This window comes from Schistocerca gregaria, chromosome 4, assembly GCF_023897955.1.
Source record: "Schistocerca gregaria isolate iqSchGreg1 chromosome 4, iqSchGreg1.2, whole genome shotgun sequence".
NCBI lineage: Eukaryota > Metazoa > Arthropoda > Insecta > Orthoptera > Acrididae > Schistocerca > Schistocerca gregaria.
Window position 1 is genome coordinate 497,828,319 of NC_064923.1, and position 13,712 is coordinate 497,842,030.

At 37.4% G+C, this 13,712-nt stretch overlaps 1 protein-coding gene across 1 annotated transcript in view; it reads right to left on the bottom strand.

Moving 5' to 3' along the window:
* Nucleotides 1-9,752: 9,752 nt before the first annotated feature.
* LOC126267409 (calcium-binding mitochondrial carrier protein SCaMC-2) overlaps nt 9,753-13,712 on the bottom strand; it is a 211,145-nt gene continuing 207,185 nt past the window's right edge. The window contains exon 9 of the mRNA XM_049972638.1: nt 9,753-13,035. Coding sequence (XP_049828595.1) covers nt 12,836-13,035 — 200 coding nt within the window. The 3' untranslated portion in view covers nt 9,753-12,835. The remainder of the gene's footprint in view (nt 13,036-13,712) is intronic.

A 13,712-nucleotide genomic window follows, 5' to 3' on the forward strand; every position in this document is an offset into this window, starting at 1 on the left:
TCACTAAAAACAAGCATTAACATATTTTTAGTAAAAATGGACATGCTGCTGAGTGAATTAAGTAATACTAAATGGCTACACTATGAAATTGCAATAGAAGGTGATTTGAATGCTGATTTTGATGTTACTAAATGTAAGGGTAGTGTTGCAGAACTGAAAAACTTACTAAGACAATACAATTTACATCATGTCAATAATAGGCCCACAAGAAACAAAGCATGTCTAGATAACATCTTAGTAAACTTCAAGACCACTGCAAACACATGCAAAGTTGTAGTGTTCCCTTTCTCAGACCATGGCTCTGTATCTCTAAATTATGCAAGTAAAATTCCCCTCAATTGGAGCAATATAAACAGACCTGTCCCAACAGTTGTGATTACCAGACCCATAACTGAGGATAAAATGAACACATTTCGTAATTCCCTTGCTGACAAACTGATTTGGCCCCTGTAGTGTCAACGGACATTTCAGATCAGTTAATGACTTGTCAGCCGAAATAATATTTTATATATTTTTTAATGCATTCTTGACCTTATTTAACCGTAGTATTCCCATAAAGAAAATCAAAATAATGGACAGCAGTCACAAATCCAGATCTCAAAACAGACAAAATATATGGTACATTAAACAGCTGACAGATCTAAAAAAGTTTTGTTACTGTATAACATATACAATAGTATGAAGTCTGACTGTGCCAAATCAGTCTATGTGGAATGCAGGAATCAATCCAAAAATGCCATCCTCCAAGCCAAAAAACCTACAATTCCAACAGCATACGTGATTCCACCAATAAATGCAAAACTGCTTGGAAAATAAGTAACAGTGCTGCCACAGATACTAAAAAAGACAAAATTAATATCCCACCTCAAACACTCAATTAGTTTTTTTATTAATTCAGTGAAAGAAATAGGAGATGCAATTATCAAACCAGACACTAGTCTAGCAGAGATACTCTCTCAAAATTGGGGTAGACAGTCACTGAACAGAAGCATGCTAACCTTCTCCGAAGTATCGCCTAGATCTGTACAAGGGGTCATAAAACAACTGAAATCATGTGATAGCTTAGATATTATGACATATCGTGCAACTTGCTAAAAAAGTGTATGGTTGCATTCTGTACCCTTTAACCCATTGCATAAACAAGTGCTTACTTGAGGGATACTTTCCTGATGAATTAAAACTGTCCAGGATCGTCAACAGTATACAAAAAGGGAGATTAAGACTCTCCATCTAGTTACAGGCTTATTTCAATACTACCTGAATTCTCCAAGGTAACAGAATGCATCATGTACCAACAATTATCATCTCACTTTGAGAACCTAGGAATAATCAATGTTACACAGTATGGGTTCAGGAAGAATCTGTTTACCATTTATAGTCTCCCCAGTGAAATAATAAGAAAAGACTTAAAAACAGTATTTATAAAGATGAGACATTTAAAAATTGAATAATATACATTTTTCTCATGTATTTGTGGGTTGTGGAGTACTGGGGCAGGATTATCTACCCTAGTGTCCAGCCTTCAATCAACATTTAAGCAATAGGTTTGTCTATCAAGGTAATAATGCCCAAACACATCACACTTTTTGGGACCAGTTCAAACGTTAATGTGTCACTGCAGAAACTCTGTTCACACACTGTATAACACAAGGAAGGCTGCCATTAAAGAATGTGAAAAGCTTGAATAGCAATGTCTGAATCATCTTGTGGGTTGCATGTCAAGAAGGATCTAAGAATGTTACAGTGCATGGGATGGAGCAACACAGTATTGAATATCCCAGAATACCATATGCTGGCTCCTGAAGACTTTAAACTTGACATTTCTGTTGTCAGGATATTTAGCAATGTAGTCTTCCACATCTAGGTCCATGGACTTTAGTGCAAAGAACGCCTAAGCGTAAAGTTTTAGTATGTGGATATGGTCACCAATGTGACAATGTTCCTACATATTTTAGGTGGGTGTGGTTCTTGAGATTTGGTAGAACTTTTATCACTGAGTAATAGCCAGGGCCATGGCCACAGCGAAAATGGTACCAGCACTGGGAATTACAATTTTAAAGATACATCTGCAACAATTATAAGCGAGACAAGACCAGTGGTTATCAAAGTGCAGCACAAGGGCCACATGTGGCCCAAATTGAGTATTCATGCAGCCCACAGTTCTCAAACGTGTATCATAAATACACTGTGGTGACAAAAGTCTTGGGATGGCAATATGCAAAATACAAATGGCAGTAGTATCACAGAAAAAAGGTATAAAAGGTTAGTGCATTGGTGGAGCTGTAATTTCTGCTCAGGTTAACCACCTGTAAAGGCTTCCAGCGTGATTTTAACTGCTCAATGGGATTTAATAGACTTTGAATGCAGACTGATAGGAAAATCCCATTTCAGAAACCATTAGAGAATTCGATATTCTGAGATCCACAGTGTCAAGGGCATGTTGAGAATATGAAATGTCACTCATTACCTCTCACCACAGACAATGCAGTGGTCAATAGCCTTCACTTAATGACAGAACAGCAGTGTTTGCATAGCACTGTCAGTGCTAACAGACAAACAACACTGCATGAAATAACTGCAGAGGTTGATGTGAGCTGTACGAAAAATGTATTCATTACGACAGTGTGGCAAAATTTGGCGTTAATGAGCTACGGCAGCAGATGCCTTTGCTAACAACACGTCATTGGGCTTGTGATCATATCAGTTGGGCCCTAGATGACTAGAAAATCAAGGCCTGGTCAGATGAGTCAATTTCAGCTGGTAAGAGGTGATGATAGAGTTTGAGAGTGGCAGGCATCCCATGAAGTTATAATAAACCTAAGTTGTCGACAAAGCACAGAGAAGGCTGGTGACGGCTTCATAGTGGTATGGACTGTGTAAACATGGAATGGAATGGGTCCTCTGGTTCAACTGAAGTAATCGTTGACTGAAAATGGTTATGTTCGACTACTTGGAGACTATTTGCAGCCATCCACAACCTATATGTTCCCAAACAACAATTGAATTTTTATGGAGACAGTGTGCCATGTCACCAGACCACAATTGTTCCCAATTGAAGAACATTCTGGTCAATTTGAGCAAATTATTTGACTACCCAGAGCACCTAAAATGAATCCCATCGAAGATTTATAGAACATAATCAAGACGTCAGTTCACACACAAAGTCCTGGACAGGTAACACTTCTGCTATGAAGGACAGTTTATATCAGTCTCTTCTCTTCTTGTTTCTTGACCCCGGCTCCTTGAGATCTCTTGTGAAGAGTCACGATAAAAGCTTAGTAGTGGTACAGGACAATCTGTTGTGGGTGAATTCATTTCTGACAAATAATCTGTCCAGTTAATGTGAAGTAATGATGTATGATAGAAGTGTTCAGATAAACACTATTACACTTCCCAATTACTAATTAAACATTTCCTATTCTAAATAACTTCAAGAACCTGTATTTTATAATCAATACAATTTTATGCCCTGAAAGAAACTACTACTCTGCTAAAACGGATTCAGATTACTGTCAACTCATGTCTGGAGAATGACGTCACGAACTGAAGCTTGCTTGGAATGAACGAAATACCTGTACTGAAAAATATTATCAGTTAAGTAATTTATGTACTTTTATGACAAATTTGGTGTCCCTTGCATCGCTCCAAGCTATACAGGCAGTATGGATCAGTATTTCTGCAAAGCGCTTTCAAAGACTTTTTGAGACCATGCGACATCGAGTTACTATACTATGCCACACAAAAGGAGGTCCAACACGATATTAGGTCTCCCACGACTTGTGTCATCAGTGTAAACGCATCTATCAACTAACAGCCAAATCCAAAAACATCAACAAACCCTAAGTGCTTCTTAAGAGTGTGGTTTTTCTGCTTAGTAACAAACAGAAATACGCCATATTTGACGTTCTATAAGAACATTGAGAGTTGCAATCTCACTGGGCACTGGACTCTGTAAAGATTCTATATTAATGAAAGTAAGTTGAATTATTTAACTGTAGGCTTATTCGTTGAATATATCTGATTTAACTAACTGTGTAAACTTTTGTATGTTTAGTAGACAGTCACCTCTGTATGATGTATTGACATGGCTGGCAAATAATTCTAATATTGAGATTTTGAGTCCGCTCCTACCGCAGCAGTCTTTGGAAATTATTTAAATACAAAGTCCGATTACTTGAGTTACATTTCACGGTGAACTACGAATAACATATTTACGAAAAAGCTATTGTCAAATGTCTGATACCAAATAATTAAAAGTCCACGTTCCAGATAAGCAAATATTAATTACAACCAATCACTATCATACATATACAATAATTATTTTTTTTTTATTTTATAAAGGGATGTCACATTTGTGATCATATATCATACTGCACAACATACTTAAATTCATGTACAATTACCGGTACTAAACAGTTCATCATTCGCTAATACAGACAACACAAAAACACTTCATAAGGCAATACAGTCTTACAACTTCTGGCTCACTTGAAGTGGCAGCAATATGAAACGGAACAGTCAACACGCAGTGTAAAGAATGGTACTGACTTTGGGAGTTGGGGGTCAACTTATTGAGCCCTTGGTGCAGCTATTGTATTTGCTGCTCATAGCATAGGATTTTATGTAGGTTTTCTAGTAATAATATTATACATATGGTGCTTGCATGACATCCATAACAACAGTGTTGGTTCTTGAATGAAAAAGTTTGATGGCCACTAGACCAGACAATCCCTTTAGCCAGATAAAGATGATAATTTGCTATGAATTTTTATCACAATAGGTTATTTTGTGAAACTAGTTTGCTAACATTGAAATATAAAGAGACCTTTACATATGGTTAAGCATTATTTTGAAACAAAACATATGCAAATGATTACAAATGCAAGTGAATATTTGTGAAAGAAAAGCCCTCATAAAATACAAAATTCTGAAGACAAATGATTAATAAAATCTCTTCACGCTTTATAACAGCATTTGATGAATTTAACATGTGCAAGTCTTGGTGGTTGCCATTGTTTCACACTGATGACTGTTCCTCGCTTTTTCTATGGATCTATTCCCCACTTTGTTTGCCACTTACCATGTAATTCTGTTTTAAAGGCAATTCTTAGGGTCTGTTGGAACATGCATCATATGAGCCATAGCCATTTGTTAACATAATTATAAGTATTTCATACTGCAGCCTACATCCTTCTGAATCTGCTTAGTGTATTCATCTCTTTGTCTCCCTCTACGATTTTTACCCTCCAATACTAAATTGGTGATCCCTCGATATCTCAGAACATGTCCTACCAACAGATCCCTTCTTCTAGTCAAGTTGTGCCACAAGCTCCTCTTCTCCCCAATCCTATTCAATACCTCCTCATTAGTTATGTGATCAACCCATCTAATCTTCAGCATTCTTCTGTAGGACCACATTTCAAAAGCTTCTATTCTCTTCTTGTCAAAACTATTGATCATCCCCGTTTCACTTCCATAAATGGCTACACTCCATACAATTACTTTCAAAAACGACTTCCTGACACTTAAATCTATACTCAGTGTTAACAAATTACTCTTCTTCAGAAACACTTTCCTTGCCATTGCCAGTCTACATTTTATATCCTCTCCACTTGTACCATCATCAGTTATTTAACTTCCCAAATAGCAAAACTCCTGTACTATTTTAAGTGTCTCATTTCCTAATCTAATACCCTCAGCATCACCCGATTTAATTCCACTACATTCCAATATCCTTGTTTTGCTTTTGTTGATGTTCATCTTATATCCTCCTTTCAAGACACTGTCCATTCCGTTCAACTGCTCTTCCAAGTCCTTTGCCGTCTCTGACAGAATTACAATGTCATCGGCGAACCTCAAAGTTTTTACTTCATCTCCATGAATTTTAATACCTACTCCAAATTTTTCTTTTGTTTCCTTTACTGCTTGCTCAATATAATGATTGAATAACATTGGGGAGAGGCTACAACCCTGTCTCACTCCCTTCTCAACCACTGCTTCCCTTTCATGCCCCTCAACTCTTATAACTGCCATTTGGTTTCTATACAAATTGTAAATAGCCTTTCACTCCATGTATTTTACCCCTGCCACCTTCAGAATTTGAGAGAGTATTCCTATCAACATTGTCAAAAGCTTTCTCTAAATCTAAAAATGCTAGAAACATAGGTTTGCCTTTCCTTAATCTTTCTTCTAAGATAAGTCATAGGATCAGTATTGCCTCACATTTTCCAATATTTCTACGGAATCCAAACTGACCTTCCCCGAGGTCGACTTCCATCAGTTTTTCCATTCGTCTGTAAAGAATTCATGTTAGTATTTTGCAACTGTGATTTATTAAACTGATACTTCAGTAATTTTCACATCTGTCAACACCTGCTTTCTTTGGGATTGGAATTCTTATATTTTTCTTGAAGTCTGAGGGTATTTCGCCTGTCTCATACATCTTGCTCACCAGATGGTAGAGTTTTGTCAGGACTGGCTCTCCCAAGGCTGTCAGTAGTTCTGATGGAATGTTGTCTACTCCCGGGGCCTTGTTTCGGCTTAAGTCTTTTAGTGCTCTGTCAAACCCTTCACACAGTATCATATCTCCCATTTCATCTTCATCTACATCCTCTTCCATTTCCATAATATTGTCCTCAAGAACATAGCCCTAGTATAGTCCCTCTATATACTCCTGCCACCTTTCTGCTCTCCCTTCTTTGCTTAGAACTGGGTTTCCATCAAAGCTCTTGATATTCACGCAAGTGGTTCCCCTTTCTCCAAAGGTCTCTAATTTTCCTGTAGGCAGTATCTATCTTACCCCTAGTGAGATAAGCCTCTACATCCTTACATTTGTTCTCTAGCCACTCCTGCTTAGCCATTTTGCACTTGCTGTCGATCTCATTTTTGAGATGTTTGTATTCCTTTTTGCCTGCTTCATTTACTGCATTTTTATATTTTCGTCTTTCATCAATTAAATTCAATATTTCTTCTGTTTCTACTAGCCCTCATCTTTTTACCTATTTTATTCTCTGCTGTCTTCACTATTTCATCCCTCAAAGCTACCCATTCTTCTTCTTCTTCTGTGTTTCTTTCCCCCCATTCCTGTCAATTGTTCCCTTATGCTCTCCCTGAACCTCTGTACAACCTCTGGTTCGTTAAGTTTATCCAGTTTCCATCTCCTTAAATTCCTACCTTTTTGCAGTTTCTTCAGTTTTAATCTACAGTTCATAACCAACAGATTGTGGTCAGAGTCCACATCTGCCCCTGGAAATGTCTTACAATTTAAAACCTGGTTCCTAAATCTCTGTCGTACCATTATATAATCTGTCTGATACCTTTTAGTATCTCCAGGGTTCTTCCCTGTACACAACAGTCTTTCATGATTCTTGAACCAAGTGTTAGCTATGATTAAGTTATGCTCTGCGCAAAATTCTACCAGGCGGATTCCTCTTTAGTTTTCTTAGCTCCAATCCATAGTCACCTACTATGTTTCCTTCTCTCCCTTTTCCTACTATCGAATTCCAGCCACCCTTGACTATTAAATTTTCGTCTCCCTTCACTACCTGAATAATTTCTTTTATCTCCTCATACATTTCATCAATTTCTTCGTCATCTGCTAGTTGGCATATAAACTTGTACTACTGTAGTAGGCATGGGCTTTGTGTCTATCTTGGCCACAATAATGCGTTCACTATGCTGTTTGTAGTAGCTTACCCGCACTCCTATTTTTTTATTCATTATTAAACCTACTCCTGCATTACCCCTATTTGATTTTGTATTTATAACCCTGTATTCACCTGACCAAAGTCTTGTTTCTCCTGCCACCGAACTTCACTAATTCCCACTATATCTAACTTTAACCTATCCATTTCCGTTTTTAAATTTTCTATCCTACCTGCCCGATTAAGGGATCTGACATTCCAAGCTCTGATCCGTAGAACGCCAGTATACTTTCTCCTGATAACGATGTCCTCCTGAGTAGTCCCCGCCCGGAGATCCGAATGGCGGACTATCGGAATATTTTACCCAAGAGGACACCATCATCATTTAATCATACAGTAAAGCTGCATGTCCTCGGGATAAATTATGGCTGTAGTTTCCCCTTGCTTTCAGCCGTTTGCAGTACCAGCACAGCAAGGCCGTTTTGGTTAATGTTGCAAGGCCAGATCAGTCAATCATGCAGACTGTTGCCACTGCAACTACAGGCAACTGCCCCCAACTACTGAAAAGGCTGCTGCCCCTCTTCAGGAACCACACGTTTGTTTGGCCTCTCGACAGATACCCCTCCATTGTGGTTGCACCTACGGTATGGCTATCTGTATCGTTGAGGCACGCAAGCCTCCCCACCAACAGCAAGGTTCATGATTCATGGGGAGGGGGAGGGGGATGGGGGAAGGGGGGAAACGACACGACATGACATGACATGACAGTAATATTGCGTAATCCTGCGTCTAGCCTTGATAATAGTCTCAGTTTGACAAGGAAGAGTGCTCACAAGCTTCAAGTATGACATATCCAGGTGAAACCATTCATTGATGGATCCCATAAACTTGAAAAATTGTTTGGGCGCAGCTCCGTGAAACAGGGCTTTTGTCATTTTTGAAGATGGGAGTGCTCATAGCATACTCATCATATAGAAGAAAGGAAACACTTGTTCACTGAGAATGTCAAGGTAAAACATCCTGGATCCTGTTCGCAGTACCCTGAATGAGTGAGCCCAAGTTATGCTTAAAAAAAAAAAAAAAAAAAAAAGGCCACAAAAATATCACAGAACTACCTCCGGCCTGAACTACAAACTCCACACTGTGTGTTAAAGGGCTCACTGGGTTATCAGTGCATCATTTGACAAAAGACGAAATAATGACTTGTCAGATGACACACTAAATGCCTTCAGGTAGTTACTGTTTAGTTTCTCTATATCTGACAACACGCAGCTTTAAGTGCCCCAGAGAGCAATAGTGTTTTGCTAGGAATCCCCAATCAAAATGTCCATTACATGCAGCAGTTCCTTTCACAATATTCACTTAGAAACTTGTGACATGGACCTGTGTTCACTGACAGCAATAATTCCAGTTGGGTTTGAAACAATGTCATTGACAAAATGGGATTCTCATCTCTGGTCTCCAATGGTTCTCCACTGTTGTTCTTGTTGGGTTGGGTTGGGTTGAGTTGAGTTGTGTTGTTTTGGGGAAGGAGACCAGACAGTGTGGTCATCAGTCTCATCGAATTAGGGAAGGACAGGGAAGGAAGTCAGCCATGCCCTTTGAAAGGAACCATCCCGGAATTTGCCCGGAGCGATTTAGGGAAATCACGGAAAACCTAAATCAGGATGGCCGGATGCGGGATTGAACTGTCGTCCTCCCAAATGTGACACTGTTCTTCCACTATGTTAATAGCTGTGAGAGGTACACCACACTTTGCAGACCTGTTGGACAGTCTGCTGCATTTCTACATGAACAAATCTGACACCTTTATTCTCACTTCGGTTGTAAATATATCCAAACATATCTTTTTTCTATCATGTCTCTATGTCAACCTATCTTGCTGCACTGATTTCATACAGTACATTGGCACATGAATATCACTTCTATGCCATGGCTTAGGTTGTAGGTGGAGGGTCACATGGCTTCCTGGTACCATTTCATCATCTACAGCACTTTAAAGTGGCCAATGGGCTAGAGAGAGAGAGAGAGAGAGAGAGAGAGAGAGAGAGAGAGAGAGAGAGAGAGAGAGCGCACACACTATGAAGAAAGATTTTTCTTGAAGCTCACTAATATTCTGTCTTGTTTATTTGCCTACTGACAACTCAGTGCTTCATCTACAGGGTGACTTGTTATAGTTACTGCTTCCATTATTTATTTTCCATGAAGGATTTTCCAGTACAATAAGTGTTTAATATTTCATACATTTATGTAGTCTCTTTCTGAAGCAGAAATTTAAACTCAACACTTTCACATTCTGCAGACAAGACACACTACAAACATTCTCATGTACAAGCTAAACAAAACTGCCTTTTATATATATATTACAAGGTTATTTTATTGCAAAATGGCCTTGAATTTACATCACAGATTCATAAAACATGACTGTTAGACAATTAAAAAGTCAGAAATGCATTTTTATATTCACAAACAATTTCTTTTGTTAGGAATGTACATGTCATGTATAACAAGTCTCAATAAATTTCAGCAGTACATCCATTACATGTTTTCTGGGATAAACAAAATGCATATAGCTTTCTCATGATGCCAATTGTCAAGAAATGTTTTCAGAGTCATTAACAAAATTATTATGTATTAGCATTAATAAAATGCCCATACTATTTCTTCTCTGAAAATGAGGTACCTAGTATCAGTTAAGACAAATTTTAAACTTTGCTAAATACACAGCCTCTTCAAAATGGACAGATAAAACAATAGCACAGGTAGCAGATGGGCATCTGACAAACTTCTAATTTTGGGTCCATAAGGGGCATATTACAGAATGTAAACAAGAACTACTGACAGAACAAATGCTGCAGGAATTAGAGTGCCTAAGCAACCAGCTGGCAGAGACTGTAGTCATAACGTATGTTGAAATTTGAGCTTAATTAATAACAGGGAGAGGAAAACTAGCTAGAACCCAACCTACATTAAGCATAGGAAGATGGTCTGTACCAAGCAATGCTGTACCAACTATTTGGCACTGCATGATTCTGAAGCAAAGACACCAAATGGTTCATGTAGTTTGAAGTCTACAGTGTAAGCTAAATTAAATTATTATTTTACCACTCACATGGACTCTTTGGTATTACTTTGTTTTGCTCATGTCAGTGCTGGGCACTTCCTAGCACTTTAATGAATTAGTCTTCCCCTGAGATAAGTATCTCTGCATATCTGCATTACTGTGATGCACAAGACAACTATAAGACACAAGTACAGTGAGCGTATACTGAAACAGCAGTGTTACTTTATATATAAAGTACACTCAAAATAAAATTTTAAATAGTGAGTGCAAATCAATACTGTATACTGTGAAAAAACAGCAGCCAGTTGCAAACTGTGCTTTGTGACATTAAAAGCAGGAACCTCTCCCTAATTTATTCAGCAAGTCATGCCAAATGCAATAAAATTTTCAGTAGATTTATTTGATTACTCCAAAGCAAACTTGGCACTTGCTGATTATCTCAACGGATCCCATGGTAATTTATTCCTGTTGGGTCTCTTGTTCCTTCTCTACACTTCCAGATATTTTCATAATGCTTATACCCCTCAACACAATTACCATTGGCTTATTCCTTTTATCTCCAACCTACTCTTTTTTCATTGTCCCTCTTCAATTTTTTACTTGGGTTTTTAACCTTATTTTTCCAAAGTAGTTTATTGTTTTAATTTTTTGCTTGGTTCTTCCTACACAAACATTTCTTCATTTGATTTCTATTTCCTAGTTTCCCTACAATGACGCTCTCATTTTCTAAGCAGTCATTCTTTAACAAACCATTTAATATTTTGAATTCTGCAATTAGCCCCTGACCCAAAATTTGTTCCTATCTTTTTTCTATTTTGAAAAAAAGGTATCACTTGCACCTCTGCCACCATTTGCTCTCTTCTCTCACGTTTGATAATATTTTGTTTCTAAAAGCCTGAGATTGCTCGTCAACCACTTCTTTGTCACTTCTGGTCCATTAATAGTTATAATTTCTACAGTACAGTATGGGAATTTTATTTATGCCAATGCTGTGTCGTTTTTAAGTCTTTCATTCAACAATTTTAAATAATGTCTGTAACAAGTAACACATTTTTTGCTTCATAATTGCATTATTTGATGAATGTCATCCAATGTGTTCTTTTCTCTCGCATGCACGAATACGCCAAAAATTTCACAAAAATAATGCATAGCAGGGTTCCAATATAAAATTATCCATTTTCTATTTGCAATATTTTGTTGCTCTTTCACATGGAGCAGCAATGACACAAACCAAAATGCTTCTGCATATTTTTTAACCCAACAATTTTCTTGTGTTGTAAATACTGATACAGCAATTTACTAAGACTTAGTGAAGAAAAAAAAAAGAGTACTGCTGAAAACAATTTACTGACACAGCAGCAGTAATACAGTAAAATAAATCCTGACAGGCACAGACAAACGGAATGTATATAATTTAACAGAACATGCACAAGACAAAGTAACATGATGAGATTCAGAGTATAGTGTGTCAATTAACTGACACATACCTCAACCATCAGTAAGTAATAGCTCTAGAAAGTATAGTCTGGGTCTAGACCATTCTTTAGAGTTTCAATCAAGATGTAGTTAGTCTCTTGAATCATTTATGAAGAAAATGCAATTTTAAGAGTAATATTAGTCTGGCAATTGTACTGGATTCGCTAAAGATGAATGAGCTTCTCAAATTTTAAGTTAATTCCCAGAAAACTCAATACTGATTAATCATTAAACAACATTTCTGTTACAGAATTGTATGTCTTACACACACGCCCACACACACACACACACACACACACACACACACACACACACACACACACACACACACAAACCAAAATATTTGCTAAGGAAAACACCTTTTTTGGCAAAGACTTTTTAAGAAAGGTATTTATCCGGACACAAGAAAATTACACATACACAGAACTCATACATCATATACAAATAATGACAAATGTCTTGTAAACATTATTAAAAAAGAACTATCACTTTCACAAAATTTGAGAAATACTCAGAATCACAGATTAACTGTAACTGTAGTTTTTCAGTTACAACCACAAATAAATTATGACGGATCTATCAACAGTCATGACCATGTGGTCTTTAGGACTCTTGTAAATTTTAAATAAACAATTCCTAAAGCAAGATGGCATCACGTCATGTTCACTCCTAGTGCCTGACGAACTCTTTCATAAACAACATAGCTAATACTGACGGCAGGCGCCACTTTCAAAAAGTTGGGTGTTATTCCACGGTACAGTCCTAGGAAGCCTTCATCTTGGATTATTGTCCGGATTACTCTTGACATAGTTCCATTGTGGGCATGAGCAGACCCATTGCCAGTGGTTATAACTGCAAACAAAAAATTGAGACTTGTCAAAATCAGTATTCTGGGCAAAAATTTAATATAATAGGCAGCTCATCCCTTTACTGTTGGAATTTGTTTCTCTTCACAGCTTCTGTAAAAAAAATTATTTAATTGTATGTCAATCTGATTTTATAAAAGTTAATTAAAAGTAATTCAAATACCGCTAATTTAGAAAATTAAGTACTTATGAATGAAGGAATTTAGATATTTGCCATAGCATGCTAGTAATATTTATTTGCCAGTGGCCAAATACTAGAAACTGGTCATGGCACGTATAGATCTTGCAACAATTACTGGGAGTGGTAATAGTCACTTTTGTCATGCACACTGTTTTAGTTTCTTGTGAACTGCCTGCAATGTATAATCACAATATCAATTATGCATATCACATAACCAGTATCTGCTCTGATGAGCAGGTACTGTGATGTATGGGGAGGAAAGAAGAAACTGCCTAAACAATGTACTTTGACATTTTAGATTTCCTGTCAAACACTTCCTTAATACACTGGTCCCCTAAGTACAGTGGCAGCATTGTACCATATCTTCCGTCTTGTTAGTGCAAGTTGCAGTATCTGTGGATGCCACCGATGATATAGGGTGTATAAAAAAGAATGAACTTATTTTAAAAAATCATAACTATTACACTATTTGAAATATGTGG